General features: G+C 44.6%; 3 protein-coding genes across 3 annotated transcripts in view; 1 reads left to right on the top strand and 2 right to left on the bottom strand.

Annotated features, from left to right (window-relative positions):
• Window positions 1–9485, bottom strand: part of LOC106810114 (serine/arginine repetitive matrix protein 2-like) — a 39451-nt gene extending 29966 nt beyond the window's left edge. The window contains exons 1-8 of the mRNA XM_014813389.1: window positions 9400–9485; window positions 8759–8897; window positions 7943–8189; window positions 7374–7639; window positions 4290–6646; window positions 2648–2722; window positions 2175–2322; window positions 688–866 (exon numbers count right to left, since the gene is read on the bottom strand). Coding sequence (XP_014668875.1) covers window positions 688–866; window positions 2175–2322; window positions 2648–2722; window positions 4290–6646; window positions 7374–7639; window positions 7943–8130 — 3213 coding nt within the window. The 5' untranslated portion in view covers window positions 8131–8189; window positions 8759–8897; window positions 9400–9485. The remainder of the gene's footprint in view (window positions 1–687; window positions 867–2174; window positions 2323–2647; window positions 2723–4289; window positions 6647–7373; window positions 7640–7942; window positions 8190–8758; window positions 8898–9399) is intronic.
• Window positions 9486–15016: 5531 nt separating this feature from the next.
• LOC106810121 lies at window positions 15017–16621 on the top strand. The gene is made up of 3 exons (XM_014813396.1): window positions 15017–15161; window positions 15316–15434; window positions 15875–16621. Exons 1-3 carry the CDS (start codon window positions 15022–15024, stop codon window positions 16114–16116), a joined length of 501 nt encoding a protein of 166 aa, XP_014668882.1. The 5' UTR covers window positions 15017–15021; the 3' UTR covers window positions 16117–16621.
• LOC106810119 (zinc transporter 5-like) overlaps window positions 16551–25355 on the bottom strand; it is a 14562-nt gene continuing 5757 nt past the window's right edge. The window contains exons 7-17 of the mRNA XM_014813393.1: window positions 24727–24808; window positions 24343–24422; window positions 23970–24140; window positions 23447–23747; window positions 22729–22937; window positions 21482–21639; window positions 21204–21333; window positions 20476–20659; window positions 19094–19320; window positions 18712–18840; window positions 16551–18466 (exon numbers count right to left, since the gene is read on the bottom strand). Of these exons, the coding sequence (XP_014668879.1) occupies window positions 18281–18466; window positions 18712–18840; window positions 19094–19320; window positions 20476–20659; window positions 21204–21333; window positions 21482–21639; window positions 22729–22937; window positions 23447–23747; window positions 23970–24140; window positions 24343–24422; window positions 24727–24808 (1857 nt within the window). The 3' untranslated portion in view covers window positions 16551–18280. The remainder of the gene's footprint in view (window positions 18467–18711; window positions 18841–19093; window positions 19321–20475; window positions 20660–21203; window positions 21334–21481; window positions 21640–22728; window positions 22938–23446; window positions 23748–23969; window positions 24141–24342; window positions 24423–24726; window positions 24809–25355) is intronic.

Below are 25355 nucleotides of genomic sequence, written 5' to 3'. Positions count from 1 at the left end.
GAAGAGAGGGGACGTACAACCAGCAAAGCTGGAAGAGAGGGGACGTACAACCAGCAAAGCTGGAAGAGAGGGGACGTACAACCAGCAAAGCTGGAAGAGAGGGGACGTACAACCAGTAAAGCTGGAAGAGGGAGGACGTACAACCATCAAACTGGAAAAGAAGGGAGGTACAACCAGCAAAGTTGAAAGAAACGTATGTACAACCAGAAAAGCTGGAAGCGAGGAGAGGTACAACCAGGAAAGCAGGACGAAGGATGAGTGGGCCTCTAAAGAACGCAGGAAGAGAGGAATAGGGTTGTACAGCCAGTGAAGTGGGAAGAAGGGAGATATACAATCAGCATACGAGTCGGCATCTGAAGAATACGGAAAGAAAAAGAACAGGTGTGTACAATCAGTGAATAGGGAAGGGGATGCATAGTGGGATGAACAAGGGTGTCCAACCAGTAAAGCGAGAATAATTCTGGTGTAGAACCAGTCAACACGGTGGGCTGCTGAAGAACTCAGGGGGAACATAAAACCGGGGTATACAACCAGCATGAAGCCAATTGCCAAACAACAACAAGACAATGTTCTTCAATGCCTAACACTGACTCTAACCTTAACCTAATCCTAGCCTGCTGTCCGGAACAGCCGGCCTGAAGTCCTTCCCCCCCATCGGCGCGATCACACGAGGCGCCGCTTGCTTACCTGGGTGACCTGCAGGCTGGAGGTGGGGGGTTGGCCGTCGAGCCGAGGCCGGCAGCTGCGCTGGTGCACAGGGAGACGCTCGGGTGCGAAGGTGCGGCCACAGTTAGCGCACGGGAGCAGCTGCGACTGTGCACTCGCGTACGCTGCCACCTCTAGCTGCTCACGCGTCACAATGCCGCCTACGGAGAGAGAGAGAGAGCAGAGAGGGACAAATGATGTATAATAATAACAACTAGAGCACTCGGAGACCACAGACCTCCGCCAAGGCAGCTGAATTCTCTCAATGTGAAATTTTTTATTAATTAATTAATTAATTAATTAAATAATTAATTGGATCCGGATCACCACCAAAATCTCATCAATTCTAAGTAAGTCGATTTCTGGACTATAGTCATCCTGAAAATTTTATGACAATCCGTCCATAACTTTTTCAGTTAGGCTTAACCTGTATGATACAGGCGGTTCTGGCGCGGCGGCGGCGGCGGCGGCGGCGGGCCAATCAGCCAATCAGCGAGCGTCCACAAACCCACAAACCCACAAACCAACACTCAAACACACGCCGGTGAAAACATAACCTCCGCCAAGCCCCTGGCGGAGGTAATAATAATAACAACAATAATGATAATAATAATAATAATAGTATGCTGCTAGCATATGCCACTGTCTCTAATTGCTGCCACGTCACATGGTCACCTACAGAATTCAGAGAGAGAAAAAAATTATTTATAATGATGAATAATAATAGTAATAATGACAACAATAATAAATAACTAGTTGGCTCAGCTGGAGGATGGCACATGCAATTTGGATGAAGGTAGCTATCAAGGAGTGTGGGGGGAGGGAGATTGGTTATGGGTAACCTGCCAGCTGCTGTCCCGTGTATATGCATTCACTCGCTCTGCTTCGTGGGCCAAGGATCTGATTGAAGCAACATTGAGCCTCCTGTTGTTGGCTAGTTATTATAAACAATAGGGGATACCCTAAACCAGCACACACCTAGCCTGATGGATTCTGGTCTGCACACAAGGACCCAGGATATGTACTAGAACAATACTGGTGGTCTCTGCACACAATATGCATTGGTCGATTAAGGTGCATGTCAGGTGGCAAGCATGCACTTGTAAAATCTTGGAATAAGTTCATCGTATTTCATGACAACATTAAGAATGTTTTCCTTGTAGGATAAATCAATACTTATTGAATGGTTAGCCTTAAGATTTCAATATACATTACACTAACATAATAACATTTACACTACACAACTTAACTTAAACATGTGTTAGCAAACACCTCCATAAAATTTTGGCATTTCCCTTTCAGTGACAGTTACGAGAATATGATCTCTGTAGAACGACCGCCTGTCTGTAAAGACCACTCTTGCCATTTCCGTTGAGTGGCCACAACATGCGGGTTTGGCAGCCATCGGATTTGCTCTAAAATAAAATTACTCATCAAAGAATTACAGTCTGTAAAATATCGCAACGCACCTGAACCGATCTCAGGCTTGGTGGGAGGCTTGCGACGCTGCGCCTTTGGCAGCCTGGCATTCTGCAGCTTCCACTTGTCGAGACATTTCGGTTCGTGGAGCGGCAGAGATTTGGTCCCGTACTCACGGCCGCAGATGTAGCAAATCAACTACGTAGCAAACGCGCAGATGCAGTTAAGATCACACACTTGGGATGTGCTGACGGTCGCAGATCACTCTCGAGTCAAAATTAATTCAGAATCAGCAGATCTCAGCAAGTTTTCTAGTGTACATGTAATTCAATCAAGTTACCAACAAGGAGAAAGAAACATTTAATATTTGTAGACGGACATGCAACTTTCTTCTACATATACCTAATACGTGGTTAAGACCCATTTATTTTCAATCGGTGAAGACGCAAGTTGTGATTTTTTGTGAACGCGATTTTCAGAATAATTATTTATAATCGCATATCGTAAGAACACGTATACTCACAGGTCGTGGTTTCATGTCTGGCCTACTCTCAGTAATTTTACCCGGTTCCTTTGGTACCGAATCAACTTTCTTGTTCTGCAAAACATTACAGAGAGTATATTATATCGATGTAGCTATTATGTATTGCACGTAAATAATGCTGGCTAGTATTGATTGATATTCTAGACTACCATGCAGGGACCATGATTGGCTTTGTCAGTTGAACCATATATACGCCAACTGAAACCTAATCGGCATAGGAACTGGCTGTGTAAACAGTATACCTACTCAAATACAGCTACGTAATCATTTATATTATTATTACTCATACAAATTACAATGCAATTACATTTAGAATGCTAGGCTCAATCCCCATGCAAAGAACCCATCAAGAATCAAGAGTTCACACAAATACGTAGTATCCTTTTACGTGAAGTCAGTTTAGCATTCCACTGTATGACATACAGATGACTGATGACGAAACCAAACAACAAACAGCCACGTGTAATGCATGGCCGGGAAGGCTGTACTCTATATGTGTATGCTACCACCAGAGACACAAGATCACAGCTTTGGCATATAGTACAAGATACCTATAAGTACGATGCATCACTTACGTTTACATTGTTCACATATACTTTTATTTATCAGCTGCTGATTAGTTACAAAATAGTTAATTTCTAAATTAAATCCTATGCATTCTACTCCTGCTCTAATTGCGTGATTAGACGATTGTAGAAATATGTGAGATTAATACTTATACATGTGAATTCATCTCACTTCTGGACACACGTCTTGGGTATACAAGGGGCACTTCGCACTTACCCCTCATCTTCTAGCTCAAGACTAAATGCCGAGACACTAACACACGAATACGGAACTTGGAAACGACATGCAGACCTACGGCCGCCTGTATGCCAAGGGTGCTCCAAGAAACGTTACGCACACCAGTGAGAAAATTAATATAGGAAGGTAATCATTACACTGCGCACACATACACACCAAGTGATTATATGCGCCACATTCCATCCACCACAGTTACTATGGTTACCCATACCCCATCGGGTGGTGCAGATTCCAAACTCGATGCTCATATTAAACCCAGTTGTTATATAACATCAGCCAGGGGGAGGGGAAGGGGGGAGTAGATCAATGTGTAGCTATTAGCAACAGAATGAAAATCATTGCATGCATTACCGTGCGAAAAGAAAGGCATAAACAACATACTAATCCGCCAACTCCAACAACACTAAACACGATGCAGGAACGTGCATGAAGCGTAATGGGAGAATGGAAATTCTACCTGTGACATCAAGAGCTTGAAGGCCTTCACAAGCAACAGGCTACTTATAATACTAGCCACAGTATAAAATCCTTACAAACTCGATACGTATAACTGAATACGGAGAATATGTGAGCAATATAATACAAAAGAGCAGGGGTTCTTAACCTGTCGTCCATGGACGCCTTTGGGGTCTGTGGATGGGCTTCAGGGGATCCGTGAACACCATTGTATGCAAAATTTTGTGTTTATGTGCTGATGTGCACACAAACATATTTTTCTGGAAAGGGGTCTGCAGCTTTCACCAGATTCTCAAAGGGGTCCATGACTCAAAAAAGGTTAAGAACCACTGCACTGGAGAGAGGATGGCAGGCGACTCACCTTCACGCAGACGCGCTCGTGAACGGGCAGCCGATCAACCGTGAAGCGTCTGCCGCAGTCGACACATGGCACCAGCTGGGCCATCGCCGACGCCTCGGCCGCCGCGTTGCGCTCCGCGACAGTGGCGCTCTCCTCAGGCCTTTGCGGCAGTGGCCGGCGGCGGCCCTTCGGCAGCCGGTTGTTCTCGAGCTTCCAGCGGGTGAGACACTTCGGCTCGTGGATCGAGATCGAGCGGCTGCCGAACTCGCGGCCGCAGACGTAGCACACGCACAGCGGGCGCCCCCTGGGGGTTGGCTCAGGCTCGGATTCCGGCTCGGGCGCTGAGCGCATGTTAGGCTGAGAGTACGCGCGCGTGACGATGGCTGCCGTCCTGCGCGCGGCAGCATCCGACACCCGTCTAGCTTCCGGCTTCGTCGTCGTCGCGGCGACCCCCTCGTCTGCCGGCCTCTGCGCCGTCGCCGGACCGGGTCTCGATGAATCGACGCTGTTCTCTGACGAGGTCGCCGGCATGAGGGCAAAGGTCACGACAGAGTGATTCTGCTCGGGGCGTCCCGATGCCGCACTGATGGCACCCGGCGACGACTTCTGCCGCTCGGCTTTCTTGATGACGGCCGTCTTCGATCGTATAGCAGGCCTCTTCCACGGTGGGAGAGAATTCGCCGTCTCCAACGTCTTCATTGGTTTGCCGGCCGTGGCAGCAGCATCTTCGCTCGCTACCATCTTCCGTTTCTCCCGGCTGGCCCCGGAAGCACTGTCCCCTGTCTCCCGTTTCTCCTGGCTGGCCAGGGAAACACTGTCATCTGTCTCCCGTTTCTCCCTGCTGGCCCCGGAAGCACTGTCTCCTGTCTCCCGTTTCTCCTCGCTGACCAGGAAAGCACTGTCATCTGTCTCCCGTTTCTCCCTGCTGGCCCCGGAAGCACTGTCTCCTGTCTCCCGTTTCTCCCGGCTGGCCCCGGAAGCACTGTCCCCTGTCTCCCGTTTCTCCTGGCTGGCCAAGGAATCATTGTCCCCCACCTCCCGTTTTTCCGAGCTGGCCACAGAAGCACTTTCCCCTATCTCAAATTTCTCCCGGCTGATGCTAGAGGCATTTTCTTCAATCTCACATATCTCCCTGCAGACTCTAGAAGTATTATCTGCCATCTTCCGTTTCTCCCTGCTGGCCTCGGGAGCACTGTTCCCTGTTTCTGGTTTCTCCCTGCTGGCCCCAAAAACACTGTCTCCTGTCTTCCATTTCCCCTTGCTGTTCCTAGATGCATTTTTTTCCAACTCCCGTTTCTCCTTGCTAGCCCCAGAAGCACGGTCTGTGCTCTCCCGTTTCCCCCTGTTGGTCCCAGAAACGTCCCTTGCCATCGTGAATTTCTCTCTGCCACTCCGGACAGAAATCTCCCACTGCTCTCGTCTCCTCTGGCTCAATATTGCTACACTCTCGCCCATCTCCAGCTTCTCCCCAACGGCGTCCGCCGCACTCTCTTCCACCTCCCGCCGCTCCCTGCCACTGCCAGCCCCCGCTGTGCTCTCCCTCGCCTCCCGGCGCTCCCTACCGGCTCCCGCCGTGCTCTCACCCACCTCCCGCCGCTCCCTGCCAGCCCCCGCTGTGCTCTCCTTTGCCTCCCGCCGCTCCCTGCCGGCTCCTGCCGTGCTCTCCCTCGACTCCCGGCACTCCCTGCCGGCCCCTGCAGTGCTCTCCCTCGACTCCCGGCGCTCCCTGCCAGCCCCCGCCGTGCTCTCACCCACCTCCCGCCGGTCCCTGCCGGCCCCCGCCGTCCTCTCCCTCGGCTCCCGCCGCTCCCTGCTGCTCCCCGTAACATGGTACGACTGCGGCGGTGGCGCACGCCCGCGGCCCCTCGTGGCTGCGAGCCGCGCGTTGCTGCTTGTGCCCTGTCCGGGCGGCCGCAACCCGCTGTTGTGCCGAGGCGACCTTGGTGCCGACGTCTGCGCGAACGCGCTCTTGTCGCTCGCCGTCGTTGCCAGCGACACGCTGCTTCTCGGCGACGCTGGCGACTCGCTGCCGCGCGGCGACGCAGCGTCGTCGCTGGCGGATGACGCAGCGGCGCTCATGCTCTCGCGCAACGACGTGTTCTTCGTCTCCTTCCGGTCCTTAGTGATGCCGTCACGCTTGCTCGCCGCCGAGCCGCTGAGCGTCACAACGACGACAGGCCCGAAGAGCATGCTCTCGAGACTCCTCGCCTCCTGCTCGTCCGGGATGGGCGTCCAATCGCAGTCAGCCAACGGGGACGTCTGCGAGATGTCGTCGGTCGATGCCTGGTCCATGATCTCCTGGTAGACGTCGACAGCCGTGTTAACGTCGATGATGCGCGGATTGAGGACCGTTGCCGTCTGTGGTCTCAGGAGGGCGACTGCAAAACAATGATAACAATCATGACTACAAATAATGACATTAATATATTGACTCGTAACATCTATATATAGGGAAAAGCATTCCGGTCTTAGGATTGCAACTGCAAAATGTTTTATGATATTCGTAACTATAACATCGTAATAATAACGATATTAATAACAACAATAATAATAATAATAACAGGAGTAAATAAAAGCAAAAAGTAAATATAACAATTTTTTTCACTCCTGATAATAATAATAATAACTAGAGCACTCGGAGAGCGCAGACCTCCGCCAAAGCAGCTGAATTCTCTCACTGTGAAAAATTTAATTAATTAATTAATTAATTAAATAATTAATTGGATCCGGATCACCAGCAAAATGTAATCAATTCTAAGTTACCCCATTTCTGACCTATCCTGAAAATTTAATTAATTAATTAATTGGTTCTCTCTCTCTCTCTCTCTCTCTTTCTCGCTCTCTCTATCTTGCCCTCGCTCTCTCTCGTTCGTTCTTTATCTTCTGCGAATGGCAGCGGCAGTACAAGGAAACATTAGTATAAGCAACAGAAACGTTAACAACAGCAGCAATTACACTAACGACGACGATGGCAACAACAACAGAAATAATAACAATAATAATAACAATAACAGCCAACCCCTTGGCGGAGGTAATAATAATAATAATAATAATATTATTATTATTATAATGACAGTAATATGTCAGCACGTGTACGTCGGTCACCTTTCCGGTTAAATTCGCTCTGCTTGCCGTTGTCCTTTTCTGCGCTGGGTTTCTGGTCGGTGCATGTGGGCATAACCTTCGACTGAGCCCCCCGGCTGTTCTTCCTGTTGGTCTGCGCGGGAAGGTGTTGTTTCGCCGTGATTGGCGCGGCTTTGCAGTTTGGCTCGTGGACCACCAACCGCTCGGGATTAAACTTTCGCCCACACTTCCCACACGCCTGCAGCTGACCTTGAGCCGTCACGTATGCCAGCTGATTGAGGCATTCCCTGCAACAGCAAATTAAATTTTCTTCCACACACGTACAGCCATAGCATCATCATCATCAACAACAACAAAAACAAAAACATAATCAACAACAACAACAACAACAATAATAATGACAATAACTACAACAATGACAGCAGCAACAACAACAAAAACAAGAACATCATCATCAACAACAACAACAACAACAACAACAACAACAACAACAACAACAACAACAACAATAATGACAATAACAACAACAATAATGACAATAACTACAACAATAACAGCAGCAGCAACAACAATTAAGTAAACACACTTACAGATCGTACGCGAATTTAAAACCACTCTCAAAGGGCTGTTGGGGAGCCAACTTGCGCTCGCTCTTTGGAAGACGGTTGTTCTCCTCGTGCCAGTTCCTGAGGCACTCCGCCTCGTGCTCCGTGATTCCGTCGGGACCGAACTGGTCGCCGCAGACATAGCAGATGGTGATGCCGGGAAAATTCGACATCACAACGGCATACTCGAGCGCAGACGCAGTGTCCCTCCCATCGTCACGTGGGCTAATTTCTACAGGAACAATGATGCGCACTACTATAATTAGACATATAAACGGTGTGCGTGTGTGTGTGTGTGTGTGTGTGTGTGTGCGTATGCGTGCGTGTGTGCGTGGATCAGTGAGCGCGTGTTAATGCAAGCTGTGTGTGCCGCTTTAGTGATAGAAAATTGTAGAACCATGAGAGATTTATTAAGGCAACACATATAGTTTATAGTATATACAAAACACTATTGCAACATCACAAATTTCATTATAATTTACTTTGCATGGTGCCATTGGCGCAAATCGTTTATGGTATTGGTATCATAATAAATGTCTTGCCCCTACAATTAGGGAAGTGTAAACGGTTATAAAATGTATGTGAAATTTGAAAATGTATAGGCCTATATATAGCTCCAAGAAACGGGTTACAATACCGTATAGACAATCCGTCGCACAGCCTGGTCGTGCTAAGGCCTATATTACCCGGAATATATTACCCCTTCATCTGCAATTATCTTGCAAGTGGAATCAACTCACTTGCCAAGCGTTATTGGCTTTAGCTCCATCAAAATCATATCGTTCCTAAATAATTACTCGCCGTGTTCATATCCACGCGTGACTTCTTCTCGCGTTGCTCGTTACATGCCTAGGCTACACGTACTGTTGTTTGTCGCAGCACCCTTCATCCTCATGTTTTCCAAGAGCATGTGTACACTCACCCAACACCTGCGTTTACCCTGAAAAGAAAGCAGGTCTGCTTTCACTGTTCTGTCGTGCGTTCTCTCTTACGGAGCCTGCCACTAGTACTAGAGTGGATGTATACATCATTGTATGGTAACCGCGGTGGCCAAAATCAATGTTTCCTCGGAAACCCCGCGCCAGCGTTTGCGGTGACTGCATCATTATCATACACACATGAATTTATCCACGCACGAAACGTGCGTAAATAATTTGCGCACGTGTAACGGCAACACCTCACTACGGAATCTAGTTCTGATAGTAATACCAATCGCACATGAACAACTAGAAATCCGCGCTCGCCGTTCAAACTGTAAGTGTAATGGCTACTAGTAGTAGTACTACTAAGTTACTAACAACAATTGAACAGACACAGCCAAACGACGTAGGCAACGGCCTACAATCCTACATGACAATGCGTGAGTCTGTGGGCATTACGAGTTTTCATTGAGATGTATCCGAATCACTAATCGTGCACTCAATTCTAAGCTAGATACGTACTCGCTGTGCAGCTGCTGATCACTATATTCTTCACTTCTAATCACAATTTTGACGAATATTGATGAGCGTGTGCTGAATCGCATTCAAACCATTACTAAAGTCGCACAGTCTCCTCTTGCTCTAACCCGACCAGGCTGTGTGACTAACTTCAATACACGTTGCATATAACGTGACTAACGTATTCTAACCCTAGCAATACCGTTTCTTGGAGCTATTCTTGGAGCGTTTCTTGGAGGTATTCTAACCCTAGCAATACCGTTTCTTGGAGCTACTCTTGCTCTTGCTCTTGCTTTATTATACACAACCCTCACTCTCAGCAACGTAGACGAGTTCGATTTCACCCAACGGACTGTTGTTTATACGCGACGCAGCGGCGTGGGACCAGTCAGTAGACTGACGGCAACGACGCAAACACTTACAGCCGCGGTGGTCTCTGGGAAAAGTATTGTCTGCTTCGCACAACCACATGATCACCACGTCGCGTACGTACGTGTCGTAGCCGTAGGCGTAGGCGTAGAGACGTACCCCGAGGAAAATAAACGTAATGTTTTTGTTCTCACTCAGCAGCACGTACTAATGCAGTATTTCAATTATTTTCATCGTATGGTTTCCTGCATGAGTATATCTGTAAATAATTAGTAATACAGGCGTAGTGTTAGTCTCGTCTTTCTTCAATACAATTACAAAGTCATCCATACATAATATACAATGACAATGTCACATGATGATGATTTATAATATAGGCTTACATGATCTATACAGTCTATACCAATAATTTATTATTATAATATATTATACTAATACCCTACTAAGTATAGAGCAATGCCAATGCAAATGGCAATAATGCTCAAGGACAAAGGGTGCCAACTATTTTTGGGCACGCGGGGCGAAATGCTAATGGGGCCCGGTGTTTTTGTTTTTAGCTTTGTAAGTGTTATCGTCATGGATCCTGAGTCTCACAGTACTGTCAGTAGAACTGCGCCAACCAATGTCTATCTTGAAAACGACCTACAGGCCATCATGTGCAAAGAGCTGTCACCAGGTAAACGCATACTGTTAAAATGTCAGAAATTGACAATTAGCCAGGCAGCAATCAAGTGCTTGCTGCCAGAGAGAAAGGCAGGCAGCCAATTTCCTTCTCCAAGCAGAATCTTTGGTGCTTTTACTATGGTTTATTTATTTTATTAGAAATCTGTTTAGCAGCAAGTATTTGCTGCCGACGTTGTGGCAGTACATTGTATGGGCATTACAAGTGACAGTACAACGTATAGTCACTAGTGAGGCTGATAGGGACTATGTCCCCCAGGGCCAGTGTACTATCGGAGGGTACCCTGGGTACGGTTCGATATATCGGAAAGTGCCTCGGGGTACTATACGATATGTCGCTACGTACCCTGCATTGTCCGACCGTACCCTGACTTTCAGCCAACTGATGTCGTAATACATACACTCTGTCAAGTTACCACATCACATAGAAGAAACCTCAAAACATCGCAATCTAATAAAAATGTATGCTATGTTTGACTATATTTTTCTTTTTCCTTTTTCATATATTCATATTTTCATTTTCATATTCATTTTCATATCATTCAAATATTCATGATCTGAGAGAAATCTTTCCAAATGTACACCAAATGCCAAATGTGGCATCACAGTCGTAGGGCTGCCGTAGTAAAACGCAATGGGCCCCCAGCCTAAAGGGGCCCCCAAACTTTCAAAATAGCCTCAGAATGCTGGAAATAGCATTTTAGAGCATCTAGATTTTAGAATTTTCTAAGGGGGATATCTCCCCCCCCCCCCCTTCACACTTCCTGCCTCCGGCACTCATGCCGTGCGCCTGTGGCGCACGGTCCATCAAAAAATATTAATGTTTAGAGCCCCAATTTCATTTTTGCTTACAGGCCCCCAATCATGTTGTGACGCCACTGGCATAACAGTGCTATTAACCTGCATGTTGCATAATTACACGGTGATACATACAATTTCCAGAAGAAATGCGAATACTTAAACGAATATTTTGCGAGAACAGACCGGAAACTAGGAACGGGAGCATAAAGTCAGGGTACGGTGGGACAATGCAGGGTACGGTGGGACAATGCAGGGTACGCAGCGACATATCGTATATTACCCCGAGGTACTTTCCGATATATCGAACCGTACCCAGGGTACCCTCCGATAGTAGCCTGGGGGACATAGACCCTATCAGCACTAGTGAGCAGGCAGCAAACTGACATTTTTAGAGAGAAAAACTGCTGCCCTCAATTTCGAACCCTGTCTGAGCCTTAGATTGGCAGTGACAGTCATCCTCATAGAAATAAACTTTTTAGACTCTCTGCAAATTTCTATGGTCACCATACTGACCATAGTGTGAATACACTGTCATGTACTACACGCGTAACCTAGTAAATAACCACACGTGCACTTGGCTGGCAAATGTATGTGGTACGTAAAGTATGTTTTGCACCATCTGAACACCATCAGAATTCTGACCACGGCAGTTTCTCGCTCAAGCTCAAGCTGATCATTGTCAAAGCTATGATAGTCACAATGTTTGCTACAATGCCATAACTACTATACTATAATATAGTATATACTACTAAATAGTAATATAGTATATACTACTAATATATTTGCTTCTAATATATATATATACAGGAGTCTATCAATATTGATAGACTCCTGATATAATATATACAGCCCGTCACCAGGGGGGGGGGGGGGGTTGTCGGGGGGTTTTGCACGACCCCTCCCCGCACCGCCGCCAAAGCAAAAAAACCTTTTTTTTTAATTTGCAACGATTTCACGCTCACGCTCGCTGCCATTTTAGTGTAATTAATTGCAAAAATCTCGGGCATCGTGCGGGAGAGTGAACGCGTGAACACCGTCCCTCCGCACATCCTCCCCCTCGCCCCCGGCTCCGGGTCGCATTGCTTTCCGCTCGCCTGGTCGCTTCGCGCCGCGAGCAGGGGGCGTGTAGCAGGGAGTGTCCAGGGAGGGCGCGTGTCCAGGGAGTCGCGGACCCCCCTTGATCGCGCAGAAAACGGCAATCTGAGTGGGGGTCTAATTTTAAAAAATTGCCCCACACCCCCCTTCCGCGTGCGTCGCACTTTGGGTTAACGGTTAGACCCCCCCTCCAGCCTGTACAAATCCTGTAGCACGACCCCTGCCGAGCAAATTGCGGCAACATTGAAAAACGACCGCCCCCGCCCAATATAAAGCTGGCTACGGGGCCTGTTATATATATATTATATATATATAATCTAGGAGTAATAATAGGGATATAAATAGGGATTCCCTATTATCTACTCCTGAATATATATAATATATAATCACGATACCATATATATGATAAATATTATATTATATATATGTGTGTGTGTGTGTGTGCGTGCGTGCGTGCGTGCGTGCGTGCGTGTGTGTAGAATATGATGTCCAGAAACTAGAGATCATCCCATTTGTGGCTGTGATCAACTTGATCCGCGATGAGTTAGTTAAACGAGCGCCAGAGCTCTACACTACCCTCATCTCACTGCTGCATCAGTATGAACCAGCCGCTGACAATGCACAACAAGAGTATGATAAGGTATAAGTTCATTTACATTCTACCTGTTTAACCTTTTCTTCTACAACCTGTTGAGGATCGAAGAGCTATGTACATATAGGTTAGATTAGGTTTGCATGTTTCTTTTATTTAATAGAAAATTGGCTACTTAACTTAATGCAGTAATATACAAGCATTTTTAGCATGTGACTCGTGTAATTAAAAATTCCAGAATTTCGTGTTCTAGAAATTATATAAAAAAAGAGACTGCATGTAATATCTAAACTTTGTAATATTTGAGTTTACACTCTTTTACGTTTTCGTCGTAAAAATATTACATTGGTATTGGTCAAAACTCAAGAGGATGTGCGTGGACGTGCATATTGCTTTGTGTTTGCAGCTTCTTAGTAACATTAGGCTACTGCTATCCTCGTGTTCATCCCTTTGTGAAACTCTTGTCTCACTAATTCCGGACCCGCTGCCAGCCGCAAAGGTTGTACGCCACCTTCCCAGTTCGGTCCATGTGCTCAGAATGCAGCCAACTGAATACTACAGGTGATCACAAATTTGCTGTATAGAGAAAGTCCTAATAAAAAATCTTTTGCTTACTCCACTGAAATTTTACAGCTAAAATACACCAATTTTTTATATGTTATCAAAATATTAGATTTGTCTGTCTGTGAGAAGCACATCTATTTTCTTGCCTAACGATTTTAAAATTTTATTCAATTGCATGTATCGTTACTGATCAATCGTAATTTTATCGTTACATTCTAAACTTGCAGGTCAGAGTATCCTGTGCAGAATACCAAGAGAAAGCACGTGGATACTAAATATGCAAGCTTGGTTGCTGACACAGCAGGACCTACTGGTGTTCTTGTAAGCAATCAAAATGTAGTACACTCTCACAGTCACATCAGTGGTTCGTGTACTCCAGTATATGTGGGAGCACCTAGCTCTAAGGTAAATATGCAACTATTAAACTACCCAATTGGTATTTTTGGGTGAAAAACAGTTTCAATATTGCATTATAACGGTCGACTGATGCTTTAGTTAAAAAATATATGTTAACACTAATAGATGCATGGTGCCACGTGTGTGAGTTGTATTGCACAGCAGACTCGATCCTATACGATGCTAAAACGCACGCTTGTCTAACTACTACATTAACCCACGTTAGGAGGCAATTCACATAGAGGACCATTCTACAAAAGAAGTCACTGCTGTTTCTCCTGCTAAAATACAGGTTAGTGACTTTATAGCTTGATGCAACTTGCCATGATCAGATTTTGAAGCATACATGTTACAGCATACAGATACTTAAATAAGTTGGATTACTAATTTTATTACTTATATAAGCCGTTAAATTATGGTTGTTCCATCTCGGGGTCTTATAAGCTGACAAGCAGTTTTTTTTATTAAGGTTAAGGTAACTCCCCAAAAAACTTCAAACATCACTGTACCGAAAACGTATCGTAAAGCGAGCAAATCACGACCTACAGACCGAGAGAAACAGTTCTTGGAGGAAAGGCATCAGCCAGGAGCTCCGTGGACAGTACAGACCATATCACCGCAGCACGAAGAACATCATAACCAGCAGCAACAGCAACAGCAGCCAATGACGACGCCCGTGATGCAGCAGGTATCGACCATGGCAAACCAACAGATAGCGCCCCTGCCACAGATATCGGTAAACGTTCAACAGCCAAACGCGACGTCCATGAAGCATCACCAGATGGCAGCAGCTATGCAGTATACCGCGCCACCACCTCCCGCTCATCGGCAGTTGGCCAATCGATGGGGCCAACCTCCATTGACACCAGGCGCATCTCAGCACATGGCCTTACAGCACTGGGAATCACCAGTGAGACATAGGTAAAGATCGCTCTCAGCACACATACATATATCTTATACCTTGCCCGACTGATTCATTTAATCTCACTAACTAAATTTCCATAGCGTGGAAAGGTTGAAATGTTGCAACGTATAGAGAGTGATGTTGCAGTAATGTCGTACACTTTTTTCACAGTGTCAATGAGCAGCCGGCACATCCAAACGCGACGTCCATGAAGCATCACCAGATGGCAGCAGCTATGCAGTATACCGCGCCACCACCTCCCGCTCATCGGCAGTTGGCCAATCGATGGGGCCAACCTCCATTAACACCAGGAGCATCTCAGCACATGGCCTTACAGCACTGGGAATCACCAGTGAGACATAGGTAAAGATCGCTCTCAGCACACATACATATATCTTATACCTTGCCCGACTGATTCATTTAATCTCACTAACTAAATTTCCATAGCGTGGAAAGGTTGAAATGTTGCAACGTATAGAGAGTGATGTTGCAGTAATGTCGTACACTTTTTTCACAGTGTCAATGAGCAGCCGGCACACAGCCCGATTTACGCGAAATACTCAACATTTCCATACACGCAACATCTACAGCTGAGGGATGTAATCGGTCAGCAGAATGCCAGACGTCAGGTCATCGGTGGGTGTAGATAAGGGTTAGGGTTAGAGATACAGTTTGATAAGATTATGTTGATAAAGTTACTAGGGAATGAAGGTTACAGGGGAGAGGACAAAGAAAGATGAGGTGTGAGAGTGAGAAAAAGAGATAGAAAGGAATATATATATTATTTGGAGAGAAAGCACGTGTGAGAGCGAGGGAGAGAGAGCGCGAGAGAGACAGAGAGGGAGAGAGAAAGAGAGAGAGAGAGAGACAGCGAGAGAAAGTTTCTTCCTTGCCTCAAGGGGTTTCCTTCACTGCATGGAAGCATGGCAAGACATTGAATGATGCCCACTCCACCTATGACAAGAGACCGAGATGGGAAAAGTGGTCTGATAATTGGGGTATTTTTACTGCAATAACATATATGTAGAGGCTAAATCGCCAATTCTTGATAATTAATTCCTTTGATGATCTGACAGGTAATAGAAGTGGAGATGTTCTTCACTCTAACGAGCAGGTGGCTGCAAATAGGGCACAGCATTCCGTGATGACAAGTACTAGTTCAAAAGACCCTCAAGATGCGTATGCGATGCAGTTTCAACGGCAACAAAGTCTCCTGCCAAGAGTTGGCACCAGTTTAGCAAGTCCGGTCCAACAAGACAGGAAGCGATCGAGGAAAACACGCGGTCATCAGGCAACCGACCCGCAGGAGTACGTGTAGATAACCCCTACACACTCATTAGAATGGGACAAAAAAAGTTCACATGCAAACTTTTTATCGATATTTCATGTTGTAGTGACTAATATCACTTCTCTACAAACTGGTTAGGCATGCACCTAGGTAATTGTCTCCTGTTAGACCATCGTTTCCTGTTAATGTACTCCTATAATTAAAACATATAGTCACAGTTGACATTTGCCTGAAGGTTTGTGTTCGTGTTCTACAGTAGTTTATCTCCTTATGCGAGAATGATCATGTATGTTGCTAGGTTTATCAACATCGTGAGCTGATGCATGATACAGTAAATGATTTTAACGTCTGATAAATGTCTAATGAAGTATCTGATAATGTCTTTGGTACAAAATATACTGACATATATACACGCATACGCACACGCACACACGCATAGCAACAAAATCCAATGCATGAAAATATTAGTTTTAGTTTTTTATTTACAGTTCAATACAGTTTCACAATTAAAAGTGTCGTATAGTTTCACATACAACTCATTCTTTATGTTATATGTTATTTTACATTTTGACACGGATTTTAATCCATACAGATAACAATTTAACAACTATGATTGCATTCTACATCCTTATAAAGCTTTGTGATAATTTAAATATAAGTTAACTACTCGTTTTATCTGTAAATAACTGCTATTAGATCTTTATTATAGACTAAGAGTGTCACATTTTACCACATTCAGGTTCATTGCACAGTACTTTCCTTATGAGGATGTTTTTTTATCTTGTACTGAAAACATGCGAGATATATGGAATTTGAGCAGAGTATATATATGCGCCACTTAGTGTTGTTTAGAATCTGAACAGCCCGTCTAGATTTCAAATGTGTATCCTAGCTGGGATTCTCAGAAACAATTTCACACATGAGCCTAAGCCGCTATACCTATTATCTTCACATTTCATATATCGCAAAAGCACGTACGAAGTACCGAACTTAGTCCATGATTTGCACCATCTAGACCTCACGTCCCATCATTTTTGAAAAAATCAAATTTTGTATTATGACGTAGTGAACACGTATGTACAAATTTTTCTTTACAAGAAAGTCCACAATATTTCCTTGCTAGTAATATAATATGATCTCTGTAGTATAATATAACAACTGAAAATAGGGTACCAACACATCTTCGTCAGTATTATAATGGAATATTAATTGATCACATATAATTAATCCAATCTTTTAATAATTTTTTGTTTGCTATATGCCAGTCACACGTTTCAGTGGTGGTTTTAAAGAAGCGGAACATGTTTATTGTCATTGTTGCAGAAAATGCGCAGCTCTATACCATCGTTATGCGAATTATGGTTAAACATTTGCAAGCTATTGTAAGCAACAGGAATTGCAAGCTAAAGTGACACCTGCATGGAATTGTACAGCCATCACAATACAAATCTTCATCGTTATCTAAACACATGGGATCCTGTGAGAGGGACATTACAATACAAAACATTGCAACACGCTTGCATTGTAATATTTCAGCCTTATTGCAATAATTAAAATTAAAGTTAAAAAAGACTGCTGGAGTAATTCAAATACGAATTTATTCAAGACTGGCCTTGTAATCTCTGCCAGCATGCCTAATAAATATGTGTATAAATGAGCATGTGTTTTTCAGACGTCTAATAATTTACTAGGGAATGCTATAATTCACAGAAGACCAAAAGCAATTTAGATTCATAGTGGTGATATTACCAGACTTCGGCACTGTATTTATCACGGAATTAACACTAATATAACTGCTGTAAAATCATACTAGATTTTTCTTACTACGAAGTGGGATGCTTTGCTATGATTCTTTACCAAAATGGGTTGTGACTCATGTTGTCACAGGGGTAATGTAAAATCGTAATGCAATATAATAATGAATGATCCCAAATCGAAAATTCGAAACAAGTGGAATTTTGAGAAAACAGTATGATGATCTGCTTATGTAGTACGTTATACAGTATGCAATGTCATACGCAACTCAAATAAACCCTACCGTAGGACATAAAGCATTTTCTATTTACATGCGCTCTTTAAGGGCACACTAGATAGAATCGGCACACTTTTCACGCATAATAAAATAAATAAAAAAATATACATATTATGTGTCATCTGATGTACGTATATGTGCATGCAGTGGCAAGCGAGAGCATCAAATGTCTTTGACTAGCTCGATAATTGTGCTATTTTTGTTTGCCAACAACTTCATCGTCTGTGCGTCCTTGAACATCTGCTGATAAGCGGTGCCAGTTAGACCAGACATGTGCTGGTAATAAGCCTCCTTTTCTACCTGTACCGTTAGGTTGTGGACTCCAGCTTCCCTCAGAATTTTCACAACCTGAAGTAAAAAAAAAATTGAAAGAAAATGAACGCCTAATCGACTAAAAGTTCATTTTATCAACATTATTAGCATTGTCAGAGACATGTCAATCCACCCAAATAGAAACCAAATTACGTTTTCATTGCGTTAGATATTACAGAGTTCTAAGTTCTATACAAAACAGCAACAATTAAGTATTTAGCTAGTGTGACAAATAGTTACATCTATTGCAGAAAAAATATATTCTTTTAGTGAAAACATACCTGGTTTGTGACGAACTGTTCTGAACAATCGGGGGCGACCTGAACGTGGACAGTTCCAGCCACAACTTCAGAGCTGTGCTGCCAGAAACGTGCGTTTCTGTACGCCAATACTCCCTTTACATGTTGCACCTGTAGACGTGGCACATGCGAACATACGAAATTCAAGTCACCATGCAGCAGAAATTCACAAACGTGTGCAACGACAAAAACCTGATGTAATTCTCACATTTTCAATTCATCTGACAAAGCATAATCATTTGAGTATATAATTCACGTCTGCCTGACCACCCCCCCCCCCCCCCCCGAGATACCCATATCGATTCCTATAGCGCTCATAAACGTGGGAAGCCAGTAAAAACGTGGAACCACCCATATATCCCACCTGGTCTAATGCCGCCGCTAGGTCCTTCTCGATGTCCACTGGCACTCGCAGAGCTAGGATGAGCGCTGAGTCGCGCAGCAGCGGCAGCACGCTGAGGAAGATCATGCAGGCGATGAAGAGCGAGCAGATGGGGTCGGCGACGTGCCAGCCGAAGTTCTCGATGAGCAGCGACGAGATGATGACGCCGACGCTGCCCAGCGTGTCGGCCACGACGTGCAGGAACACGCCTGAAAGCCAACGGGAACCCGTGACGAGGAACGGCGGAGGTAATGAAAGGGTCAATGACACTGTAGCTCACCACAAAAAAGGACACAAATGAGTGAGTGAGAAGAAGTCAGTTTTAATTGAGCAACCATCGACGTACATTATAGAAACGAAGAGTATATATGGGAAAACTCCCATTATATACTCTTGATAATTATGTGTAATTTTTATGTGAAAATAATGAATAATAATTTATAAACCAAAATCAATCACAATTTGTGATGGTAGATGGCGCTATACCCGCTTTGATGTTTCTTAGCATAAATCATTATATCATAATAATAATATAAATCATAATATGTTCATAGCAGGAATTTTGCATTACAGATATTGTCAATGAAATCTTGTAAAACGAACCAGACGAGTGTGACACCACAGACTGTTTGTTATCTGCGTGTCTATATAATTGCCAAACCCTACCTAATTTGCATAATATTTTTTTTAATATCAAAACCCCTAGCCCTTATTCATTCACATACCAAAAATGAGCAAAATCCGTTGAACCTGAACTGACTAATGGCAATTCCCATTTTTGGCAAAAAATTGCCGTGGCTCGAAAGTACGTCGACTGGCGTGCTCCAAAATAGGACGTTTAATATGGGAGCATAGCATTAACAATTATACCCAATTTCAAACATGTGGGTCAAACGATTCCTGAGTTATCGTTGACCGTAGCCAAATGTTGATGGACGGACGGACGGATGGACGGACGGACGTACGACGACCCATGGCAATAGCTCAGCTTGACGATGTCAAGGTGAGCTAAAAATAACGCACACGGCCACGCGCGCGTGACCAGATGCGATACGATGATCGAATAGGAAGTGATCAGGAATGAGATTATTGCATAAAGTCAGTATCGTTTCTTATACTATTATACTATCCTTTATTATTTTGCTCCGGATGTAATTGATGTTGGTGATGCAAACAATTTTTACATTGATATGATAACAACACCCAAAAATGCTGCATCGTTTTTCTCTGAGAATATATGTACCTGACATACAAGGAACCGTTACTAGGAAAGAATAAAAAAACCTCATCACCATAAATACGCATAATCGATGTTACCAAGCCAGACCAAGAGTCTGTTGCTCAATATGTCGCTACGATCTTACCTCTCATGTTGGTGTTGCCTGTATGTAGCTCTCCACCATGGCTATGCTCATGACCGTGACTGTGCTGGTGACTATGACCATGCCCATGGCTATGGCCATGTCCACCACCGTGCGCATGCATGTGTGCATGCCGAAATGCGAAAATGCCAATCAGGTTGACAAAGAGGCCTGCGACTGAGACGGTCTGCAGAGAGAGACAACGATAATTGTCAAAGAAAGATTTCAATATCCTACCATAGAACTGACTAATAATTGACCTATCGATCTTAGTGAGATAACCACTCCTGCTTGGATATCGTTGCTACACGGATCAAGCTCGACCGGTTTAACGCTTTTCATGCGGGCATACCTGTATATGCCATATTTTTTGCATACAGATATTTTGCGAATTCAGACTTGACGGACAATTTCGCGAGTGGTTAATTACGCAGTCGGTGAAATATGAATTATTCGGTATTATTCGGTATGAATTATTCGGGTGTTGTTATTTTCGCGGTCGGAACGCGTTCGCGAAATTCGCGAAAATTAAACCACCGCGAAATATACAGCGCATACAGTATTGACTTTGCAGCACTTCATTACCGAGCAGCACTTTTAGAACGCCTTTATCGCAATGCTGATTGGCTAGAACCACATTTCAATCACCCCTAGCAGACGGGTCAATTACACGAACATAACTGCAGTTACATAGCTACATCGTTAGGGTGTGGTTCTGGGGTACCACTTACCAGTAACCTCTCGGTAAGCACTTGCGGAGGGTCAAAGAGTCTAGTCGCAGCTTCCGCAAATACAAAGAGTGCAATCACCACTAAGAAGAGTCCGTTGATGAAGCCTGACAGTATGTTTACCCTTCCATACCTGGAAGCACCAATATGGCAACATGATGTCAGTTAGCAATTGGCAATTGTAAGTAAAATGGTTATAATATAATAGCTTTAAATTAACCTATATAATAGTTATAATAATATGAGAACGCTGGACATGCTGACTGACGAGGGGGGCTCACCCGTAGGAAAATATCCTGTTTGCCTTCCATCGACTCATCACAGCGGCATAAAGGCCCATGACTAGCGCAGAGCAGTCGAACAGCATGTGGAAGCCGTCGGAGATGAGGCCGAGGCTGTTCGTCCATGCTCCGTAGACGAGCTCTACGAAGGTGAACGCCTGTGCATGTTGCAGACGATGAAGCGCGATCACAGACAATAAAGCAAGAGCAAAGGTGAAGAAGCACGGTAACAGACGATGAAGCACAAGCACAGACAATGAAGCAATGTCACAGACGATGAAGCGCGCGATCACAGACAATAAAGCAAGAGCAAAGGTGAAGAAGCACGGTAACAGACGATGAAGCACAAGCACAGACGATGAAGCACGATCACAGACGATGAAGCACGATCACAGACGATGAAGCACGATCACAGACGATGAAGCACGATCACAGACGATGAAGCACAGTCACAGACGATAATCATGAAGCATGGCCGCAGACGATGAAGTATGGCCACAGATGATGAAGCAAGGTCAGGGCCGTAGGCTGAGAAAATTCCTAGGGGAGGCAGTGGCAGATCCAGGATTTCGAGGAAGGGGTGAGAAACAGGTGGGGGGTCTGGGGGTCCTCCCACAAAAATTTTTGTAAATGTAGATCGCTGGAGATGATATTTGAAGCACTTTTGAGTACATGTACAGCCTTCATTCTGACTACGACAATTCTCTTTTAGTAGAACAATTTAGGGGGGACAAAATCTAGGGGGGCAGCTCCCCCCCCCCCCGCAGGCTACAGCCCTTAAGGTCACAGACGATGAAGCACAGTCACAGACGATGAAGCACGGTCACAGACCACGAAGTACAGTCACAGACGATGAAGCGTGATGACAGACGATGAAGTGCGATGTGACAGATGATTAAGCATTTCACTCACACTTTGTAATGCATTCATTGATGACCGACTGGACAAACACGAATCAAACTGAATCATGGGGCACCGACCTGCACCATGGGACAGACAGACAGACAGACAGACAGACAGACTCCAAAACGGTGTCCGAATGCACAGACAGAAGCCCAAACAGTGTCTGAATGCACAGACGGACTACCAAAGGGTATCCAAATGAGCAGACAGACTTCCAATCGGTGTCTGAATGCGCAAACAGATTCCCAAACATTATCCGAATGCGCAGCCAGCCTCCCAGTATCTGAATGCGCAGATGGAATTCCAAACAATGACCGAACGTGAACCGCCTCACGTCTACTTGCCAGGTTCACGCAGAGGAAGTAGAATATCTGCCGCGAGTCGGACTCGTCGAGGATCTGCGCGAGCCCGCTGCGCAGCACCTTGACGACGGACTCGGAAGTGCGCTGCAGCATCGCCTTGCTGTGCAGCTGGTAGAGCGGCAGGCCGGCCGCCGAGTAGCCGATGAACGTGCCGCGCGAGCTGCTGTGCTTGCTCGACAGCGTGAACGTCGCTGCGGCAATGCCGGGGCGAGAAAAACGAAGTCAGCATGGTGGACAGAATGAGAGAGGGGTGAGGTGGGAGGGAGGCAGGGAGAGACAGAGACTGAAACAGGGAGACAGAGAGGGAGAGAGAGGGAGTGAGAGAGAGGGGGAGAGAGTGAGAGCGAGAGGAAGGGAGAGGGGAAAGGAAGAGAGGGAGAGGGCCAGCGAGAGAGAGAGAGAGTGAGAGCGAGAGAAAGTGAGAGAAAGAGAGAGTGAGAGCGAGAGAAAGTGAGAGAAAGAGAGAGAGAGACAGAGAGGGAAGGAGAGAGGAGGGGAAAGGGTGGGTGGAACGATACAATAACCAAAATGAAAACAAGAAACAATGCCTCACACTGACAAACATAATTTTCAGTAATTTTCAGTGTTCACATTTCATATTTTTAACACCATGATTTGCTGTGGATTTACTCATGTTAAATAACACAGGACGTCTACCCCTAACGTCACCGCCAGTATACTCTGCAGCTTCACTACTCACCCTGCACGATGACAACACAGCTAAAGATGACGCCGCCCGACAGCATGTGCTCGGGACTGAGAACCCTGTCTTCCGTTATGCTGTCCGCCTCCAAATCTGCATCACTCATTGTGCGCTGCTGCCACCAGAGGCCGCTCAGAAGGATCGCGCTGAGAAAACTGCCAACGGCGCCAAACCGCGCTAGGCTGGACAGTTCCAGCTTTGTCGAGCAGACAGCTTCGACGTAGTAGCTCACAACGAACACGAAGACGATGATGAATGCAATCGGAATGGTATTTGGCAGCCATAGCACAACGGAGCTCTAGATAACAACAAGAATTTATCGTTTACAAAACTTATCGTTTACAATTTTAATCAAGTTGCTAAATGTATACAGTTATATGGTATATATAATATGCAAAAGTGTATAGTGAGTACTAGCACTACCTACTAGCCATATATATATATATATATATATATGAGCATTTAGAATTGAAAACAGAAAGAAACAATCAAAATCGTCCTTTCCTTATGGAACACTTACCTGCTGTGTAACTATGAGAATAAAAACTAGTGGCGCCAATAGCACAGCGGACACCAAGCTAGAGAGGGTCTGCAGCTTTTTCGCTCCTCCAACATCTACTGACAACTTTTTGGCAGCTGTATTGTACCCAACGTTCAAACAGAGAGTGACAAAAAGCAGCACGACTCCTGCCTGTAATAACAGAAATCTACGGTATATGCATACGTGACGAGATATTGAGTAAATGACATTGATATTGAAAACTATGACTGACATAAGATAATTTATGGGCTCGTTATTATAATTATTGCCACAAATTCCACAGCAAAGGAATCCACTAAGTTTTATTTGTATGCAAAATTTCGTGTAGTTTGTAGTATGGGCAAACACATACCTTGTGGTCGGCTATTTCCATCCAGTTAACAAAATGGTAGAAAAGATGACTAATTCCATTGTGGTGCTGATGACCTTCAGCTTTGTGAATGTCAAAGATAACCATAACTAACCCTTTCCATAATGAAACATGCTAAATATTGTTGAAGATACTTTCATTTTAGAAATAACCTATGATCACAGGTGTATAATAAATAACCTAAGTGCACATTGCAGGCCTACTTTTTGTTTAAGCTTAAAAAATCAAGATTATTTGTGCTAAGACACAACACACAAGATTTTGATGACAACTATGTAGACCAGGAAGTGCTGCTGTTATTAAAATTAGCACTTGTATACCCGATTCTACTAGGTTTCACAGAAAATTTTTACATGTAAAGGATACGATGTTCCGCATGTGCTGTATCGTCATGATCAAATAGCAACAACGAAACAACACCAACCAGGAAGAAGACAGCTCCACGTGTCTGTGTGGTAGAGAATAATACATACCAGATATGTTTTTAATAAAATGTATAGGTATATTATATCGTAACATATCTATACTATATGCTATAGTACAGTAGGAGTATACATATGTTCATGATTATATAAAATGCAGTGAGAATCTATGCAAATATTTATTCACATAGATTCGAGATGGTATGAACATATGAATACTCAACATATGCACATGCTCAGGGCCGTAGGCTGCGCAAATTCCTAGTGGAAGGGGCAAAATTTCATGACTCAACTGTTTAATGATGAGGGACGGGCGCAGCTCTTGATCGACGTCCATAGTTTGGTGGGGGTGGGTCTGAGACAGGTGATAAGTGACCACAAAATCACGTTAGGGTTATTTACGATAATTAGCTAAGCTTATTTTTTAATTTTGCCCAAAAATCTAGTTGAGGGCAGCTGCCTCCTTGCCCCCCCCCCCCAGAGGCTATCGCCCTGATACTAATGATAACATTCGATATTACATTTTTACTATTTATACATCCAATTGCAGGGGCGGCGCCACGGTTTTCAAAG

Source organism: Priapulus caudatus, unplaced genomic scaffold (assembly GCF_000485595.1).
Source record: "Priapulus caudatus unplaced genomic scaffold, Priapulus_caudatus-5.0.1 Scaffold411, whole genome shotgun sequence".
Classification (NCBI taxonomy): Eukaryota; Metazoa; Priapulida; class Priapulimorpha; order Priapulimorphida; family Priapulidae; genus Priapulus; species Priapulus caudatus.
Note: the sequence above shows the minus strand (reverse complement) of the source record. Positions and strands in the feature narration are given on the sequence as shown.

Bases quoted from the DNA above. Each gene is read 5' to 3' on its own strand.
- LOC106810121 (XM_014813396.1), top strand. From the start codon at position 15,022: ATGGCAGCAGCTATGCAGTATACCGCGCCACCACCTCCCGCTCATCGG. The intron at 15,162-15,315 runs GTAAAGATCGCT...CTTTTTTCACAG, and splicing joins GAATCACCAGTGAGACATAG to TGTCAATGAGCAGCCGGCAC. The intron at 15,435-15,874 runs GTGGGTGTAGAT...ATGATCTGACAG, and splicing joins TGCCAGACGTCAGGTCATCG to GTAATAGAAGTGGAGATGTT.